The sequence below is a fragment of the Brassica napus genome, chromosome C7 (genome assembly GCF_020379485.1).
Source record: "Brassica napus cultivar Da-Ae chromosome C7, Da-Ae, whole genome shotgun sequence".
In the NCBI taxonomy this organism is placed as follows: domain Eukaryota; kingdom Viridiplantae; phylum Streptophyta; class Magnoliopsida; order Brassicales; family Brassicaceae; genus Brassica; species Brassica napus.
In genome coordinates, this window is record NC_063450.1 from 15,580,534 (window position 1) to 15,602,486 (window position 21,953).

The window sequence follows — 21,953 nt, forward strand, 5'->3', positions numbered from 1 at the left end:
TTTTCATTGTGGGATTAATAATTTTAGTAATTTATAATTTAAAAAAATTATCAATGTTAGTTCAAAACTTTTATCAAAAATAATTATTCAAAGTAAATTTTGAAATTAAAATATTTATTTATTCAATATGGTTTATAGTTTAATTTAGAATGATATATATACATTTATATTTTAAATTTTAATGATTAATTAAGTTAGACTTTTATTTATATGATTTTGTAATCATTTTTATTTTGTCATAACAAAAATTTTAAACCATGGATCGCAAAATTTGAATGTGAGACTTTTAACAGTTTTAGTAATTTATAGTCATTTTTTAAAATTCAAAATATAACATATACAGAAAAATCTAAATTTTTTATAATATGGTTATTGTGATTTTTTTAAATTATTTTAATAGTTTAAAATTAAACAAATTTGATAGAAGATACATTATTTTTTTATCAGATATTTATTATTCAAAATCATTAATTGTCATATATACTTTAGCCACATTAGGCAATTCCGTAATTTTTATTTAAAGAAATAATAAATGACATTAATATTGAATTTATGGTTAGTTTAATAAAAAACTTATTATATAATTAGATGGACCAACATATTTCTCTAATAATTCTAAGAATCATCCTAGTAATGACACGTGGGTACAAAAAGAAGTTGTAATGTTTCACAAATAATATATAGGGGATTTGGTCAGAAGGAACTGCAAAGTGGTAATTTACCAACCAAAAATATGAAGGTTAAGGCTGTAAATAATGTTTTAATTTTAAAGTCAACCTAATATCACGGAAGACAACATATGGAAGACGGCGTTAAATAATATGTTCCCGCCGTAACAGATATCCTAACGTCGAGCAATATAATAGTTTAACGGAGTTAAGCGCCTTCTTCCCACCTTCGTTGCTTGCCTATATATAAGCATATTGTAATCTTCAGCTTGTCCAAGTTACATATCTCTCTCTACTCCTTTCCTCTTCATCATACACAAAGGAGAGAGAGCTTCAATATATTCAACAATGGCGGTCTCGAGAAGTCTCTTAGCTCTCTCAGCAAGTTTACTTGTTCTTGCATTCTTTCTCTGTGTAAATGCATCGACAAGGTAAGCTCAGAGATTCTCAAATACTTTTACTAATTCGTTCTTAGTGAAAGCTTAGACGTAACTTGTTATCTCTGCATCTTTTTGTAACAGAGCTCACGAAACAGAGGAGCTTAAGTCTCAGAGCCTGACTAATTCATCAACGGCTGATAAGTGAGTTTTTTACTTCTTGTTTTTTTTTTTTTTTTTGAACTGATTTTTTTTTACTTCTTGTTCATTCTCATCCATCCAGATTTGATCAATTAGGATGGTTAAGTAATGTTTATATGGCGTCGTTTTGAATGATCTGTTTGGCTGTTTCTCAGGTTAAGTGACGGTGCATGGAATGAACACGCCGTTGAAAACCCAGAAGAAGTAGCTGCGTTGGTCGATATGTAAGATACTCTTAAACTGCTTCGTAGATCTTCAAAGCATTTAAAAAATTAATATTCATTCCAAGATAATATTCTACATTTTCTAAAAATATTAGTTTTGCGTTTTCATAATAATTCAATAATAATAAACTGTAAGCTTTTAAATTTACTATACTTATTGATTACTGTCAGTTTAAAATTATTTAAATTAATTAATGTTTTAAATATATGTAAAAGATAAAACAATTATTTTTAGAAAACAGACGAAATATCTTATCTGAAAAAAAAAATAGAATGTATTTCAATTACTGATGAGTTGGACCTTTTTATTGTATATATTTCCACGCTCTGGCCATTTCATATAGTATTATGTTGATCAAAAAAAGTATTATGTTATTCCCAAAAAAAAGTTTTCTATTACGACAAAAAACGAATATGTTAATCAAGCGAGTAATTGAACCAAAATAGACCGACTAATAAAATAAAAAAATCTTACAAAGAGATCGATCAGTTCTAGATAAATGATTTGTAGTTGTATTTTGTCTTCTGAGAAATATAATATATCACATTATATTATAAAATCTTGAAAAAAATATGATTACCTTATTCCTTACATATTATTATACATACATACACACCCATAATTTCCTTTCATAAAATTTAAAAGTTTTTCCCGTAAATGTTATCTCTGTATACTGAATTTAGAAAATCTCTTGATGGGCCACAAGTTCTTACAGCTATATATATATGTGACACAGACACGCCGTGATCGCCATTTAAATCGCCTCTGTCGCCGCTACTTTCCACCGACGTAAACATATAATTAAATATATGCATATATTTCATATTGTAGAGGCTTCACATTTATTTAGGCCATCACATAAATAGAATTTTCTTTTTTAAAGAATGATCAAAAGTTTTCCGTATAGTCCGTATCACAAGTTATATGATTTCGTATATTAATATGCAGTCACATTTATTACACCACATGGGTCCCTCTTCTTCTTTGGTCCTTCTCACACGTGATCTTGTTGAATCTATGGGCTTTTCAATCTACCCAAAACTCTGCGGGGTTGATTTAATAATTATTAAAGTTACAGCACTCTTTCTGTAAATATAATTAGTTGAGTGAATTTGATTTTCGCGGGCAGGACGATAAGGAACAGCACGGAGCGGAGGAAGCTAGGATTCTTCTCATGCGCCACCGGAAACCCAATCGACGATTGCTGGCGATGTGATCGGAACTGGCACCTCCGTCGCAAGCGTCTCGCCAACTGCGCCATCGGTTTCGGCCGCAACGCCGTCGGAGGACGCGACGGTCGTTACTACGTCGTCACAGATCCATCGGACAACGACGCGATTAACCCGAGACCGGGAACGCTCCGTCACGCCGTGATCCAGGACCGTCCGTTATGGATCGTATTCAAACGCGACATGGTGATCACCCTGAAACAGGAGCTGATCATGAACAGCTTCAAGACCATCGACGGAAGAGGCGCGAACGTCGCGATCGCGGGAGGCGCGTGTATCACGATCCAGTATGTGACGAACATCATCATCCATGGGATTAACATCCATGATTGTAGACGGACGGGTAACGCTATGGTGAGAAGCTCTCCGTCGCATTACGGGTGGAGGACGATGGCGGACGGTGACGCGATTTCGATATTCGGGTCGAGTCAAATTTGGATTGATCATAATTCTTTGTCTAATTGTGCTGATGGGTTGATTGATGCGATTATGGGATCTACAGCCATTACCATCTCCAATAACTATCTCACTCATCACAACGAGGTTCGTTTCATTGCTCATTATATTGCCTTACAGAACGAGTTTGGTTTTGGTGGTTTGGCTTTTGGCTCGCACAAAATCTTTGCCAAGTTGAGCCTAACAAAAACTTGGTTCAGTTTGATAATCGGTAGTTCGGTTTTTAATAAATTTACCAAAATGAACCAAAGTTTTCAATTTTTAGTTCAAGTTCTAGCTTAATTTAGTCAATTTTTTTTGATAATTTCAATAAATCAGGTTAGTTTGGTTTGAAATTTGGCTTTAGGTTTGTTCGGTTCGCACAAAACTTTTCCCAAGTTGAGCCTAAAAGAAAACTTGGTTCGGTTTGATAATGGATAGTTCGGTTTTTAATAATTTTACCAAAATGAACCAGTTTTTGATTTTTAGTTCAAGTTCTAGCTTAATTTAGTCAAAAATTTTGGTACCTTCAATTAAATCAGGTTAGTTTGGTTTGAAATTTGGATTTGTTTTCAGTTCAAGTTTCACTAAGAGCTCGGTTTAATCCGGTAAATGTAAAAAAATCGGTTATCGATTAGGTTCGGCCTTACATTACCAAATTGGATATACCTAAACTGATATTGGAAATGGTGCTAAATTTGTTGTGAAATCATTTAAACTTCAAACCTTTTGAGGTGGGTTGGAGTCAAAACTTCATACTTAGCTGTCAAATTAGTATAGTTTTACAAGTTAGGTTGTGTTAAAAGAGATATTTTTTTTAGTTTGATCATAGCTTAATACTACAGAGAAATACAGCTTTAATAACTATGACAACCCGTCCCGTGGGACCCAGGCTCACAGCGCTGCAGCGCACCGACCCCAACCCCTCCATTATGGGAACTACCTGCCCCATAATTAGGTTGTTGGTGAGATTCGAACCCCCGACCTCACCCTTTAACAACCTTCCCACAAGACAAGCTGTCACCAATTGATCTGCAGGTCAATTGGTGACAGCTTGTCTTGTGGGAAGGCTGTTAAAGGGTGAGGTCGGGGGTTCGAATCTCACCAACAACCTAATTATGGGGCAGGTAGTTCCCATAATGGAGGGGTTGGGGTCGGTGCGCTGCAAGACAAGCTGTCACCAATTGATCTGCAGGTCAATTGGTGACAGCTTGTCTTGTGGGAAGGCTGTTAAAGGGTGAGGTCGGGGGTTCGAATCTCACCAACAACCTAATTATGGGGCAGGTAGTTCCCATAATGGAGGGGTTGGGGTCGGTGCGCTGCAGCGCTGTCAGCCTGGGTCCCACGGGGCGGGTTGTTACAATAACATTCATTTTTTTATGAACATCAAGACTTTAAATTAATTTTCTTGATTTGGAATGCAGGTTATGTTGATGGGACACAGTGATTCATACACAAGAGACAAGGTGATGCAAGTGACAATAGCATACAATCATTTTGGAGAGGGGCTTATACAGAGAATGCCAAGGTTCTTACTCCCTTTTTTCCTTCTGGTTGTTTGAATCAGAAATCAGGAGTGCTGACTCTTGTGTGTTTATTCAGGTGTAGGCACGGTTATTTCCATGTTGTAAACAATGATTACACACACTGGGTAATGTATGCGATTGGTGGAAGTGCTAACCCAACCATCAACAGCCAAGGCAATCGGTTCCTTGCCCCAGCAAACCCTTTTGCCAAAGAGGTATACAACTAAGCTTACTACACTTGATCATGTGTATAGACACACCTTTGTGAAGTAGGACATATCTGAATGTTATATTTTTCTGACAGGTGACAAAGAGGGTAGGTTCATGGCAAGGAGAATGGAAGCAATGGAACTGGAGATCGCAGGGAGACTTAATGCTCAATGGTGCTTACTTCACTAGATCTGGAGCTGCTACTCCTGCAAGCTATGCCAGAGCTTCTAGCTTGGGAGCTAAACCATCTTCCGTTGTAAGTATGCTTACCTACAGTTCTGGTGCCCTCAAATGCAGGATTGGTATGCGGTGTTAGCTAATTCTATAACCCTCAAAGCCAAGACCTAAGAAGATATCTGAATAGCTAAGGGAAACAAAGAAGAAATATAACTTGTTTTCTTTGCTCCCGTTTTTTACCTTTTCACTGTGTCCTTTTCTCTTCATTTTACCATATTAGTGTCCTTCCTATCCATATCTACTCGTCAACCTGGGCCGGCTTTCATGAGCCACAGTGTTGTTCGATTTCCTATTGTAGTACAGTGCATTCTTCTTCTTCCTTATTACTCTTTTGGTGTATCATCCTTGTATCATATATTCTTCTACCAATGTAATGCCTTTTATAACTGCGTTTGTACACCATTCTCATTGAGCAATCTTAGATAAACCCAAAATCAAATCAGAAGGGTTTATTTCTTATGAAATAAATGAAAATAGCCAACTAAAGTGGGGAATTACAAAAAGATTAGTATAACAGAAATTGAACTCGGAACGGTATCGCGCTGTCAACTCCTCGTTTCTGTCGGGCTGTACAAAGATGATTTATTTCTCAGCATGTTCACCTCCAGTGGTTCACAACCTCTTCCAAAGTTCCATGGCGGGTTTAACCATATTGTAACAGGAGCACAACAACATCCCATTGCTAGCTTCAACGCACAATATGCCATGCATGAATTAATGAATATGCATCTTTTGTAAGTACAATATTGCAACCATATTTTATATTCTATATACCAAACCTTCTTCTATTGGACTCCTGATTCCTTTCAATGCCTCGAAGTCAGAAATCTCCATTGTCGTCTCCTCCAACACCGCAGATTTAGCCAGAGAAGGCAGATCCACATACTCGCTACTGTACTCTTTCCCGGGGTTCTTACCCACTATCCCCAAGATTGATAGAATCCCTTTTATATTATTTTAGAAAACCTTGAGTTCATGTGTTATTATCAAAATTACCATTACTTATGTGGCAACTCTAGAATCATTCTCACACCATATTTAAAAACTCTCTTCTCACTAGACTAATTATATACGCTGCCATTATTCATTAAAATAAAACTTATAATAATGTTCGAACATGTAATATAACTCGCCTATATATATGACTGATGTAGTTAAAGCGGTCAAACTTAACCGGTTTGAGTAAAAACATTATGAGTGCACCATGCAGCAGATGAACACATCGTTTAGTTATGAGTATGAAGATGAATTGCTGAACTGATCATATATTGCTTTTAAAAATATATATAACAGATTTATGAAATGAACAATATTCAATTCAATACTTTTTTCAAAATATTGTGACAGATATTCGTTGAAGAGATCGTCTGATTTTGTGACAGACTAAGTGCATCAGATTCGAAAAAGAATTCTCAAACATGTAATATATTGCTTTTAAAAATATTTATTACAAAGCTATGAAGTGAACAATATTAAACTAAGAATTCTTTAAAATCAATTTGTTTTTTTTTAATATTTTAATACTTTGAAGATCATGATCAAATTATGCATAAATCAATGCAATATTTCTACCAATCATAAAACTATGCAATATTTGAAACTACAAATATGTTCAAAATTATTAATCTTAGTTAGAAAAACATTTAAAATCGACAGTAATTTAGGAAAATACACTAAATTTCCGTAAACAATTCATAATATTTGATTATGTCTTTCTTCCGATGATTAATTATCATTTCCGTAAACAATGCATAATTGATACAATCAAATTATTAATTATCAAAATCATCGGAAGAAAATCAAGGATTTGGCCAGTTTAGATTTTACAAACGTATCAATTAGATCTTAAATTTTGGAGTTAAGTGTGGAATCAATTCATAATTGATTTTCTTCTAATGATTTTGAAAATCATGTCAATATTTTTCCCTTGGTCTACAAACAGTTTAATGCTTAGATTGACAAGGTTTACTTCCTCAGATTTCCTTATTTTATACGTCCCAAATTTAAGCTATTTCTATATGGTTTGAATTAATTCCTTATTTCTAGAATAAATATTTGTAATTTAATAAGTTATAGGGAATGTGAATATTTGGTCATATACTACAAACATATTAATGCCATCGGCTAACTTTATTTCCTCAGATTTCCTTATTTTACAAATTAAATTTATTTGAGATTACCTAAGAATACGGATACTGAATATTCTCTTTCGCCATAATGCAAACCTTATTGTACAATACTATTTATCAAGTTTATAATCAATTCATAATCTTCACTAAATGAATTTTTAAAACCATCAAGTACTTTACCTCAATTATAGTCGTTGAGAAACACGTTTTCATGTACGATTCAAGATCCAAATTTTGCCTAATTTGAGAGCTGTGTTTTTTAAAACAACATGTGAAAAGACCAGTTTTAAAGTAAACTGTACGGCGAGTATGGAAATATTAATTAGTAAATATTTGTTACTATAATTTTGGCTATTTGTTTTCATCATTAAAACTCTATATAAATATGCAGTGTCTGCAACACAACTCCTCACCACATCACTCTTTTTGAATCATCATTAACAAAACCAGAAGTACACCAATGGCAGACTTTATAAGATTGTAAACGAAGAGTTTTGAAGACACTTTTCATAACAGTCGTAGTTTTCTTAGTTTTTTTATTTATTTTGTTTCCTTATTATATTGGATATGCTTTCACATTTTATTTTATTTTATCGCTTATGTTTCGTTTTATCTTATATTCATATTTTATTTTCTGAAAGCAAATTATATTGCATATATTTTGTTTTATCTTTATTTCATAATTAATTTTACATAAGTTTTTGTTTACTCTTATAGATTCATTTTCACGAACTATACTTTAATCACACAAAACAAATAACACAAGTTTTAAAAAACTTTGAAGCTTACTTTATTACATATCCACAATTTCGTTGAATCCCTTCACATAAATAACATGTAATATTTGTGTCTATGACTTTTACATTTCTAATATCTATATATTTAAACTTATAATTTCTTTAAGTTTCCTCATCCCGCGCAAGGCGCGGCTGATCATATATGTAAACCACAAATATTGTAAAGAATTAAAATAATAAAATTATACCAAAGAATAGAAAAATGATGATAAATTTAAAGAGTAGATATACTTTTTTAATTCAAAATACTTTCTCTGGTGCGACGGTTCTAAAATCCCAGGATCCTACTGCAGAACCCAATCAAAAGCCAGTTGAAACTAAGTTTGTGTGTATTTTCAAACTAAGAAAAAAACCAAAAAGAAAAAAAAATAACGTGAAGAATATTTAAGATAATGTTTTGGGAGTTTTTCAAAACTAACCCATATTTTCAAGTCAAACTCAAAACCAACATCTTTTTTTTTGTCATTACTATTTATCAATAAATTTTCTATACTATCCCTATGTTTTTGAATTACTTACAAAATTGCCATTATTATTTAATTTTTTATTAGTTTCAAAATTCACAAAAAAAAAACAAATACACCTACACCATTTCTTCTTATTTACAAGAATGTTATTATCATCATTTTTTCAACCATCATGAACCACCATTTTTGAGTTCTTAAAGCTCTAGAATTCAATTTTCAACCACTTTTTTTTTTCTCATTCTAAACCAACAAATCTTCATTTCCTCTACATTTTCGTATAAAAAACTCTCGTAACTTTTATATTCATTGGCAAAATCTTCATATTTTCGAGTTTATTCATTAGTGAATCGTCAAAGGCAGCTATTTTTGTTCATATTTGGAGTTTGGACAGTTGAGAAGGTTGGAAACGAGCTTTACACCAGAAAAGATAACTATTTACATGGTTTTCGTCATTTTTAGATCGTCGAGATAATAGACTGTTTTGTATGTCGACGCCTATATGCAGACGTACGATGCAGTCTACTTGTCAACGCACAAGTCAGTTTTGCAATTGACCAAACAATTTTTTTTTTTGTACCGCAGTCTTCGTCTTTACCTTTAACAACAAAAAAGAAATATTTTGGTAGACTTACTAAGACGTCTACGTAAAAGATGTTAGTTTTGCATTTGACCAAACTTTTGACTTTTTAATGTAAATTTCAATGGAAGTCTTCGAAGTATAGACTGCCTGAGAAGTTTGCAAAAGGTCAGTTTTACATTTGACCAAAACTTTGACTTCGTAGAATAGCTAAGTTTTGTGTTTGACTAAAAATTTTAATTTTTTTTAAAATTTATTAAAAAATTATTAAATTGTAGACTTCATGTGTAGTCTTCTTATCTTAGAAAAAAAGGTAGACTGCATGTGAAGACTATTATTTTATTTTGGTCAAATGCAAAACTAACCTGTCGGATTTGAGAGTAGACTTCAAACGAAGTCTAAATATATGTAGATGCTCGTTTCCATTTACTCGTAGAAAGTCAAACTTGGTCAATTGCAAAACTAACTTCTTTAAAAAAAATTAAAAATGTAGACTGCATATGAAGTCTATTTCCGAAAGTCAAATCCTGGGTAAATTTTGGTCAATTGAAAAAACTATCATTTTTGAAGTGTAGACTGAAATGGAAGTCTACATGTATAAAATCACAATTTTTTTCAAATATAGAAAGTAACCCGTAAAATTTTCAATTGCAAAAACTAACCCAAAGAGTAGACATATTTGGTAGTCTACATTAGTAAATTGAAAAGAACGTCTACATTGAAAAATATATTAAAAGTGAATTTGTGTACTATTTATTAATTTTTTCAAGATTTTTTTTGTTTGATAGTGTGTATTAGTTAATCCTAATGGGTTCGAGTGATTTTGAAAACAAAATTTGTTATAATTATGAAAGTATAATACTTTTGATTTGACTATGTTTTTAGCTACTAATTGTAGACGTATTTGTGAGTCTATCTTTATAGTTCTATGAAACATGAAATTTTTCTCTGCTAATTATGTAAACTGTATTTTGTTTTTCCGGAAATAGCTATGTTACATGTTGTATACGGAGAATGGGTGGTGAAAGGCTCTTTGTGGGAGTTTGTGGTCAATAATCGGAAAGGAGGAAAAATGTTCTTTGTGCATGATAGTCGCAGACATGGTGAAATTCTTGAAATGGTATAACAAGATTATGATCTTGGTACAAGATAATTGAGAAGATGGTACTAACATATTCCTTACCAGACGTCATTTTACAACAAATGACTCCGAGTAGGCGAATACTCTTCTTATGCATGTCACAAATTATCGATAAGTGCGGAACTTGATCAAGTTATCTAAGACACACTTTATACGCTTTTGTGTATCAAGCCATCGCCAAGTACACTACAAATTTTTTGTTTGACTATATGTTAGATAATAAATGTAGACGTCTTTGTAAATATACAAATGTAGACTGCAGTTGAAGTTTACGTCATAAATTCTATTAAAAGTGCATTTGTCTATTATTCATCATATTTTCTTCAAGATTTAATTATTTTACAGTTTATGTTAGTAAAATATTAATGGTCTTGGATGAATTTCAAAAGTTAATGTGCTATAATTATACATTTGAAACTTATTGCAAAAATTTGTGATTAGTTTTACTCTTGAAACTTCTTAGGAATTTTTTAATAGATTTTCTTCTTATTACATGTGTGTTAGTTATTGTTTTAGCTTATGGTGGTTTTACTTGTGTGGTTGATTAGATCTTGTGAAAAAATTGATATCTAAACAGAAAAATAATAAAATCATACAAGTGAAACACAACTAAAAATGAATACAATGTTTATAGATTATGCATTAAACAATTATTTACAAATTAATCTTTTATTATGAGAAACTCAACTCATCAGAAGAACGAGGCAAACTGGATCATGAAAAAATATTCATGTTAAAATTTATTTGTGTTAAGATTTGAGAAAAGATTTGTGAGAATGTATTGTATATTTCTTATTGCTTACACCACTATATATAGTGGTGTCAAAGGGAGAATTGATTACAAAGATACTTTACATAATGACATGGTCAAACTCATAAAGACTAAGGTTGAATGGGTCTTCCATGTGGCTGGATGTAAACCCCCAATGGACTCTAGTCTTGAACTTGTATGGTCTAGGTTATGGACAATCCACATCATGATTCATAACACTCCCCCTTGGATGCCATAACCATATAGGGTTTGTAACATGCTAATGTTGGCTCATTAAAACCTCTTCCGGAAAACCCAAAACCCAATGTGGTAAAAAGGGAAACCAGAGAAAGAAAAAAGAGTACAACACACATTACTCCCCCTGATTTGGACATCACTGAAGGTCCTTGAGTCTACGCGTGCCAATCTTGTTGCGTGAACTTCCTGAATGTGCAAGAGGGCAATGATTTGGTGAAGAGGTCGGCTGAGTTTTCACTAGACCGGATCTGAAGGACGTTGACCTCTCCAGCTTTCTGCAACTCATGGGTAAAGAAGAACATGGGTAGAATATGTTTGGTTCGGTCACCTTTGTTATACCCATCTTTGAGTTAAGCAATGCAAGCTGCATTATATTCATATATGATGGTCGGACCCGTTGGGTCGCATATGGACGCATAATGTGGTCCTATACCTTTTGTTCAAAGATGAACTTCGATCTAATAGCTTATCTTTATGATAGCTTATTCATTCATACCACAGCTTGGTTGGTTCATGCTGAGAATTCGACCAACCATAAGTATTACCAAAATTTGGCTAATTTGTGGTGATGGTCTATAACCTTTTCTAAGGTTTAATGAATAACTATTTAACCTATCTTAGGCTGGTTAGTATAAAACACAAGGAATTTAAAATTCCTCTATGGACTGATTTGAATTGTTCTTATAGAACTCTTCACTTGCTTACATGTAGTAATTTAATTCAGTCCATGAACAACTTTTAGGAAAATGCTGTTCAAGAGAACTTCTTTTCTCATCTTTTGATTCTGAGCTCAATACCGTTTGGTAAACCTTTTGGTACCAATAATATTATCATCATCATCCAGTGAGTCATATATAGCATACTACATCTTTTGAATTTCTTCCAGAAATCATATGTAGTGAAATATGTAGTAGTATCCACCACATTGGATTATATAGACCTTCCCGGTCTGTCTCATGATTTATCCTTCTTTCAGGATTTATATATTCACTGGGCATCATATGGCGTTTACATATTCATGGCCAATACAATACGCCTTTTATATATCACTTTAAACCCCACGTTTCTTTCATTATTCATTATGAGTACTCTTGTGTGGGTTTATGATCCTCGATACATATCTTTGTACTCATGTGCTACATACTTGCGCATTTTCTATGAATGTATGTGTCGACGCACTTATATATATATAGTTCCTTTTAGTTCCAGACATGGTATAAATCAATTTGAGATTTCATTATCTAGGACCTTAATAACCTTATAACTTGGCGTCCCAAGCTATATGGTATGGTACCTAGTTGTTTTGCCAGCCTTATATCTCAATGTCTGGAATGGTTTCCTTTAATAAAACTCGGATTTTATCTCATGCACCTTTCTTTCTTTCCGAGGTTCCTTAGAATTTATGGAACTTTATTTGGAACATTTATTTGGTCTATCTTATATAGACTTTGTAGCAACTTGGTTGTGTCTTTAAGACATCAAAACCGTGTGGTGCTAAGCTGGGATGACATAGTCATTCTTTCTCTCGGGTCAATGTGTCTGGCATTTTATTTTGCTATCATTGTAGCATATGGACGTCTATAAATTATTTTCTAGTCCGAGGATCTTTGCCAAGACATTGATGGTTGATACCAGATGGTAGATACCATTCTTTATCATTCTTTATACCAGCTTATTACTTTTCTCCTTTCATTGTTGGATATTCGGATTCATAAACCTTATGTAATCCTTGTTCCTTGTTCAATAATTAGATCACCCATTTTGGCTAAAGGTTTATTTTAAACTTATGGAGAAAGTATATTCATAATATATATCCAACATATATTCTCAATCCTCTTTATGAGATTCTAATATCACATGATCTTAGATGACACATATATTTGTGGTGGATTCTTTCATAATATCTTAAGATGATATATGTCTGGACTCATGACCCGTATCAGTCTGAGGTGGGAATATCTATGATCACTTATATGGCATGATATAATTACTATGGCATGATGCAGGTTCATTCTTTTATAACTCATGGTGTCCCCAAGCATATGGACTTTTAGAATTTGAACCTTATAGGTAATGGTCTTTATATCAAATTCAACCAATATGTAATATGGTTGTGGACCATGTTTCATGGATTTTAGTATGGTCATGTATCATGGGATTTGTCCTCACTCCCCCTCATGAACATACTCAAATTCGTGGTGCTTGGGACAATAAATTCCCTTGTGCATAGATATATTGCACACACGTGAGATTTTATGGGATAACATTTGTGCCCTTTTAAATATTTGCATCATAATCCGAATGGCTAAGTATGGTAATGCCATCTAAGTGATAAATTTCGTGGGTTAATCAAACATGATTGCCCTGGCTATTTGCCTAATATCATATTGATCACTAGATCAATAGAGAATGTAGTCTCGACCACTTAGGCGATTTTAATTTAGGTACTCTTATTCCCTTTTGTCCATTGTTGGAAACCATTTTTTCTTCTTAATTCAATGGACCTTATAGGGTGAATATAATGCCATTTAGGCAAAGCCTTGGTCGAGCTTCTTTTCCTTTCTTTCAAGGAATGTCCAGTTGAGTTCAAGAGTTTTTTATAACTGAGTCTGGATGGCAGAGCATGTCGTGCCATCTGTCAAAGGCTTCTTTGAACTCTTTGGAAAAGTGAGTTGGGGTATTAATCCTCAATCATATTTATCTTGGCACAATAAAGGCATATAGATAAAGTTTTTTACCAAACAACAGTTTGAATAAGATAATGATGAACTCAAAGTAATTCATTTTATTAATGAAGTCATGTATAAAGCAAAGTATCAAAGCAATTCATGAAACATAAACTCAGGAAACATGAAAATGAGAATGTCAAAAGACAATTATATAATATGGCTTTCACAATGCATGTGTTGCCATATGGCGCTCAACTTCAGCTTCATCAGCTATAGGAGGCCTCATCTCATTATTCTTTAGCTCAATGTATCTTTTCTGAAGTTTGTCAAATATGTTGATGGTATCTTTGATTTTCTGCTTTCTTTGTTTAGAAGCCAAAAGATATGACAAAAGGTCATTATAAGTGGTGAACTTCTTAGCCGTGTGTAGCAACAGCACATCCTTTGGATGGAATGTGGAGTAGGTCTTATATAATAAAGAATAATGTGTTATCCTTTCACCACATAGTTCAAGACTATAAGCAATATCCATCAGAGCAGAATTATATTTGTCCACGGATTCAAGATCCTGGAATCTGAGGATCTCCCATTCATGGTTGGCCTTTTGCCACGATATCGGTTTGAACCTTTTCCTTAACTGTAACCAAAGATCACAAGGATCCTCAACATGGAGATACAGGTTTTTGAACCTTTTCCTTAACTGCAACCAAAGATCACAAGGATCCTCAACATGGAGATACAGGTCTCTTAATTCCTCAGTGAGATGATAACGAATAATCGTTATAGCTCTATGCCTTTCACTGTCAATGATATCATTGTACTCATTGATGCATTGTCCGAGTCCTCTGGATCTCAGGGCAACAAGAGTATTCTTTACCCATTCTAGGTAATTATCTCCAGAGAGATTTATGGCAGAGTAATCTGAGGGTTCAAATCTCGACATCTGAATATTTAACGAGTAATTCAAGCACTCAGAATTCTATGTAAGCAATAGAATAAATCAATGTATATGATTTCAATAAGGCTTTCCCCCAAATCATATAATCTATTTGCTTAAGCAATCTTAGTATGAGAATGATCAATTGATCATTGCATCTAGTAATCCTTTTAATTATAATTCAAATTAGATTGATTATATATATAGGGTATTAAGGCCCTTTAGAATTTGAATAAGGATCAATCATCATTTTATTAAATTAGATCAAGCAAGATGGATGAAATCAAGCAAATGCATGGATCAATAAATAGCTGAATGCATCTTCAGAACTAAGCATTGGACTTAAACAATCTATATGTGATTCCTAATGCATGAGGATATTTGGTTTTCGAAGATCATAAAGCAAAAACCGATTCCTTCCCCCTTTTACAGGGTAAACCAAGACAAGAAAATTTTATAATTTTCAGGATATGTCTAGAACAAATTCAATTAGATTTTCAATCAATCGGTTTCAAAGCTGGTTTATGTTTTCAAAATAAACAAACATGCTTAACTTTAAAAATAACCGATTTAATCTAATTAGATGCAAGCAATATGAACCAATTTAGATTTTATTTTAAATGCCCCATGATTAGAATGTTCTATTATATGTATGCATGCTCAGTTTTAATAAAACTATATGACAAGCGGATGCATGGAAATGATCAGTTCATGATATGTGTATGATCTAACAATTTACTAATCCATGTTTGATCTAATAGATGCTATCATGTATGTATATATGATCAGTATATAATTCAATCATCTCAAAATCAGATTTCAAGGTTGGTTTTTAGATCAAGATAAATTTATATCATTTGTTCAAACTATAATGAACCGATTTCAGGGCCAGTTTAGATTTAGATAAATTTTGACAAACAACTATGTGATCAAATGATTTCAACTTAGTATTTATTTTAGACTATGTCAAAACTATTTAAATCAAGACTATATGTTATAATATTTTGATAAATATTACCTAGTCAAAGATATGCATTTAAAACAATCATAAAAGTTTTAAATTTTGATCAGTTAGAATATAAAACATCAATGGTCAAAGATATGCATTGATTAGGATTTAAGTTTTGATATCTTTGGGTTTGACTGAAAGATTATGGCTGAAAAGATTGTGGCCGGAAAAGGCCATGGCCGGAAAAAAAAAATCATGGCCGGATTTGGATTTAGGGGTTCAGCCGATTATTGCTTAGAGTTTAGGGGATTGATAAAAATCAAGCAAAAAAGATTTAGGGAATTGATATGTATAATGGCCATCAAGATACATATTCGGTTATAAAACAAACAAGGGGAATTGAGATTTTGATGTGGATAAGGGCCGATTTGGATCGGTAAGCACGTCGAATGGGATTAAGATTTTGATGGCCACCTTATTCATCCGGCTATACAGCCGGTAATACGGCCAAACAAAGATTATGGGTTTCAATCCTTTAGTCAATCCGGATTTAAGGCCGGATCAAAATAGGAGAAAGGAGAACTGATTTTAAGGTTTGCTAGTTAAAAGGGGTTTATGATTTTCTCTAATATCTTTTATAATTTCAAATAGTTCTTAGAAACAAGATTCATATAGATCTTAGATTATTAATAAGTTTTATAAGTTTTTAGAGATTCTTAGATCTTTAGAGATTCAAATAATTTTAGAATCAAGATTCATATAGATCTTAGATTGAAGATTAATATTTGTGATAATTTTAGATCTATAGATTTTTATAAGTTTTATGATTCAAATAGATCTAATAATCAGGATTCAGATATGTGGTGTTCTTAGATTTTATGGATATATTAGTTTACCTTTTAGAAAACACCAAATTGATCTGAATGGACCACCGTGAGAGAGAGCTGATCCGCGGATGAGCTGGTTGAGAGAGAGGTGGAGGAGCTGGCCGGAAAACCGTGAGAGGGATAGACTTGGCCGGCGGAGCAAGGCTGAGAGCCGGAAGAGATGGCCGGAAAAGAGATGATCGCCGGCGGATGGGATTGCTCAGGTGGAGAGGGTCTCGTGCTGATAACGTGTTAAGATTTGAGAGAAGATTTGTGAGAATGTGTTGTATATTTCTTATTGCTTACACCACTATATATAGTGGTTCATACAAGGTGGAGTCAAAGGGAGAATTGATTATAAAGATACTCTACATAATGACATGGTCAAACTCATAAAGACTAAGGTTGAATGGGTCTTCCAAGTGGCTGGATGTAAACCCCCAATGGACTCTAGTCTTGAACTTGTATGGTCTAGGTTATGGACCATCCACTTCATGATTCATAACAATTTGTAACATACCAAGTTGTGATATATGGAAAAAGCTTATAAGCTTTTTCCAAATCAATTCTCTTAATTAAGAGAATTGATTTGGCTACCTACGTCACAAAAGTTGATTTACCTTTTCCGTCATACATCTGTTTAGAACTCCAGGGTTAATCGTGCTTGGGCTGGAGTAGTGAAAGGATGAGTGACCTATCGGGAAGTGATTCGCAATACCGTGCAAGTGAAACCAAAACACAGGGAAAGATCGATTGGTGATTGCAGGGTCAGTAATCAAGTTTTTCAGGCCTTGGAAAATTAACGCACCGGCCGTTGGAACGGGATGGGGCCCACGAACCGAGTGAACGAGCGTGGGTGGCCCATTAGCCGTGGGCGGTCGGAGCGTTACAAGTGGTATCAGAACCAGGTTAGTCATCTCAGTTCTGACCTGAGAGGCATCTTGAAACCTGTCGTAGGGCACAACGAGGACGTTGCGTTCTTTGAGAGGGAGTGAATTGTAACATCTCAAGTTGTGATATATGGAAAAAACTTAAGAGAATTGATTTGGCTACCTATGTCATCAAAGTTTACATACCTTTTCCGTCACAAATCAGTTTATAACTCCAGAGTTAAGCGTGCTTGGGCTGGAGTAGTGAAAAGATGGGTGACCTATCGGGAATTGATCTGCGATACCGTGCGAGTAAGGCCAAAACACGGGAAAATGTCATGTGGTTGATTGCAGAGTCAGTAAACAAGACTTTCGGACCTTGGAAAATTAACGCACCACCCGTTAGATGGGATGGGACCCACGGGCCGAGTGAGCGGGCGTGGATGACCCATTAGCCGTGGGCGGTCGGGGCGTTACATTATTTAAACTCTAAACTGGAGAGCATATGTTCTTTGGAACAAAGTGACTAAGGTTGGCTAGTATCCCCTGTATATTAATTCTGGAGCATTACAACATATTTCGTAGCCACGTGTCATCACGAGAATGATTCTTATAATTGTTAGAAAAATAAATTGGTCCATATAAACATATACTATGTTTTTTATTAAACTAACTATCAAATTAATTATAAGTGTACAAAAGAATATTTTTTCTTTCCGTAAATAAAAGCTACGGAATTACCTAATATGGTTAACATATATATAACAATTAATGATTATGAATAATACATATTTGATTAAAAAAAAACTCTAACCTCTCTCTTTTTTGTTTAATTTTATACTATTATAATAAATTAAACAATCATTAAGCATATAATAAAAAGAATTAGATTTTTCCTTATATGTTATATTTTGAATTTTTAAAAACGACTATAAATTACTAAAAATGGTAAAAGCCCCACATTAAAAAAATTGTGATCAATGGTTTAATTTTTTTTGTTCAAGCAAGATACAAATGATCATATATCATAGGGGTGGACGTTCGGATACACGTTCGGGTTTGTATCGGATATTTCAGTATAAAGGTATAGAACCCGTTCAGATATTTCTACACTTCGAATCGGGTTCGGGTATTTTATGTTCGGGTTCAGATATTTTGGGTCGGGTTCGGAAATTTAAATTTTGAAGAAAAAATAAATAAATTATTCATTGTTTAAGTTTTTTGTATTTAAAATATATTTTAATTTAACTATTTTTTTTAATTTTTAAAGAATTAAACTGTTAATAGGTTTGGAGATAAAACTTTAAAAATAGAAAGACACTAATTTAGTTGTTGTTTTGAAATTTTAGATGCAACTTTTGTTAATGCCCGAAACAAGAACTTGATATGTATTTTAAGTGAGTAGCAAATGATTTTGTCCATAATTATATGTATATTATCTAACTTTGAGCAATAAGAATCATTAATATAAATATTTTGAATAAAATGAGAGAAATAAACTAGAAATGTAGAGTTAAGTATACTTATGTTTGGTTATCTTTGGATATCCATTCGGGTTCGAATATTACCCGTTCGGATTCAGATATTACCCGAACTGGTGAAATAAGTAATTTGTTTTGTTGGTCAAATTAGATGATTTTTAGACCGAGCTAGTGAATATATACTAGACAAACATTTATATTTCGAGTATGCACTTATATTCTATAACAACTTGATATATTAGATTTGAACACTAATCTGTTAATATAGTTTGACGGTGATTTTTTTCAAAATTTTGATTCTTAGATATGTATATGGAGTGAAACTAATTTTTACAGATATCCATTTTTAATTGACACTTATGTAATTCACTGAATTCATAAAATAAGATAAAAAAAAAAACTTAACTCATATCAATGAAATAAAGACGAGAACGAAAGCACAATTCTATAGAGGTAGAAAATGAAATCACTTATGGAGAGTCAATACTAAACAAATCGAGAGCAGAAACCTAATCCCCTTTCGTCATTATATAATCGATGTTGCCTATTTGGTTTTAGTGATTTGTGTCAACCGCAAAACTAAATTTTCTTTTGTGCATATGAAGTCTTAAAAATAATTAAAATGAGATATAATACGTTAACTCTTGAACAACGATGTTATATTTAAGAGACCAACATTTGTATTCATCATTTTATAATCGATAAAGATTGTAATGTTGTAAAATGTTAAAATCATTTCATAAACAAACATTATTATAAGAACTCACTCCGCGCATGCGCGCGAGTTATCATCTAGTCTAATATTATAGAGGTGATGCACATCCAATCCATCGTTAGTGCATTCCAAATTTTAGATGATTTTTAACAATAGTAAAAATTGTTTTGTGATTCAATAGGTGCTTACTAGAAGCAGAAGGACATACATAAACTTATAATGCAAGAATTTTTGGATTATCAAATGGTGACTGCATCAATTATGAATGCCAAGATTACTACAATTAATGATGATCAGAGTGATCTTTAGAGGTAATTTATTTCATGTTATTGAATATGAATCAATGTGTTATAAATGGAAATATATTAAAAAGTAGTTGCTACATAAAAGGAAATGAGACATAAATACGGCAAAAATCAAGACTCCAACGACAACTGAACCATGCGGTACAATTTGAACATCACATATGTTCACTCTGATATGAGGATAGAGAAGTTTGGAGCCAACCATCCATGTTGACCTCTCATGCTAGTAAACTTGAAACACAAGCTTGATCAAGTTTACTTAGCCAAGGAACAAGTTGTTAACCTTCAAGAGTAAGATGCATTCATCATATTTCCGAAGAACACAACCTCAATAATAAGTTATTGCATACTCTTAGCTTCAGTTAATGTATCAATTAAAGATGATATACTATTAGAAATACCTGGAATGATAAGATTAGTGATCTCTTGTACCAAGATACAAAGTTTTAAATTCAGTCAGCTTAAACCGCAAATCCCCATTTTGAAGACTCATGAATATAAGATGAAACAAATTCTTTGAAACTGTTCAATGCGGCGGGATACAATTTATAGCCAATTAGTGCAGGAAGTTCAAAGAAATTTACAGACCTTGAAGCATCATATGGAGGATCAAAGCAAGTTTAGTGTTTTAAATATGTGATTTTTAATCTCTTTAGGAGAATATGATGAGTCACTTGACGGGAAAATGGGCATTTAATTCCCGAAGTATTTGAAATCGGCAGTTTTAATACTCAAGTATTGCTTGCGCATACTTATTCCCCAACTAATAGTTGACTGCGCAAAATTAAGAACAAAATAGTCAACTGTTCTGATGAACGGAAAAATAACGGTTTCCGTCAACTTTTTAACGGTGGAATATTTTAATCATGATTTTGCGCAGTTGATTAGTTGGAGAACAAATATGCGCATATAATACTTGAGTATTTAATTTTCCGATTGAAAATAGTTAAGGAATTAAAAACAACACTCTTTTTTTTATAGAAAATCATAATTTGAAATATTCTCAAGTTAGATATAACCAATATACGAGAGTTTTATCTATTAGACAATTATATGTTGTACATTGGATCTCTACTTTAGACGATCATATATAATTATATGTACTTTACACATTCATATATTGTATATCAGCAATACAATGCAAATGTAATTATCTTATGTTATTTTAAATGCTTTTATAAACTAAATAAATCTTTTTCTGGGATTAAATATCTTGTATATTATTTCAAATTATGAACCTTTCTAACTATGAATTATTTTAAAAATCATCTAAAGTGATTTAAACATGAAGTACATCAACAATACGATGTAACTGTAATTATTTTGTTTTATTTTATATGTCATTGTAAAAAATCAACAATCTATTTCTAAAGGCAAATATCTCGTATAATGATTTTATTTAACTTGAAAAAATTTTTACTAATGTTTTTTTTAAAGGGATTGATGTTAGTGACTTTCAATCTTATACGAAATATAAAGAAAAAATGAGTTTTTAATTCCTTAAGTATTTTCAGTCGGAAAATTAAATATTCAAGTATTATATGCGCATATTTATTCCCCAATTAATCATTGACTGTATAAAATCATGATTAGAATATTCTACCGTTAAAAAGTTGACGGAAACCGTTATTTTCCGTTCATCAGTTAACCGTTGACTATTTTGTTCTCAATTTTGCGCAGTCAACTATTAGTTGAGGAATAAATATGCGTAAGCAATACTTGAGTATTAAAACTGCCGATTTCAAATACTTCGGGAATTAAATGCCCATTTTCCCGTCACTTGACATAAATCCACTCTCTAGTGTGTCTACCAACAATACTACAAAGCTAAAAAAATATTAACACAAAAAGCATCCATAAAGAGAAGCTGGTTGAATTTGATGGGTTAGATACCAATGTAAGCATATGAAAAGCATCATTGAATGATTGCTACA

At 32.8% G+C, this 21,953-nt stretch overlaps 1 protein-coding gene across 1 annotated transcript; it reads left to right on the top strand.

The window, feature by feature from the left end:
- Positions 1-884: 884 nt before the first annotated feature.
- LOC106430295 (probable pectate lyase 10) lies at positions 885-5,494 on the top strand. Its single transcript, XM_013871083.3, has 7 exons — positions 885-1,099; positions 1,190-1,249; positions 1,402-1,470; positions 2,601-3,243; positions 4,560-4,663; positions 4,738-4,876; positions 4,966-5,494. The coding sequence occupies exons 1-7, from the start codon at positions 1,017-1,019 to the stop codon at positions 5,185-5,187; spliced, it is 1,320 nt and encodes a 439-aa protein (XP_013726537.1). The 5' UTR covers positions 885-1,016; the 3' UTR covers positions 5,188-5,494.
- Positions 5,495-21,953: the final 16,459 nt, after the last annotated feature.

Bases quoted from the DNA above. Each gene is read 5' to 3' on its own strand.
- LOC106430295 (XM_013871083.3), top strand. From the start codon at position 1,017: ATGGCGGTCTCGAGAAGTCTCTTAGCTCTCTCAGCAAGTTTACTTGTT. The intron at 1,250-1,401 runs GTGAGTTTTTTA...GCTGTTTCTCAG, and splicing joins AATTCATCAACGGCTGATAA to GTTAAGTGACGGTGCATGGA. The intron at 1,471-2,600 runs GTAAGATACTCT...TTTCGCGGGCAG, and splicing joins GTAGCTGCGTTGGTCGATAT to GACGATAAGGAACAGCACGG.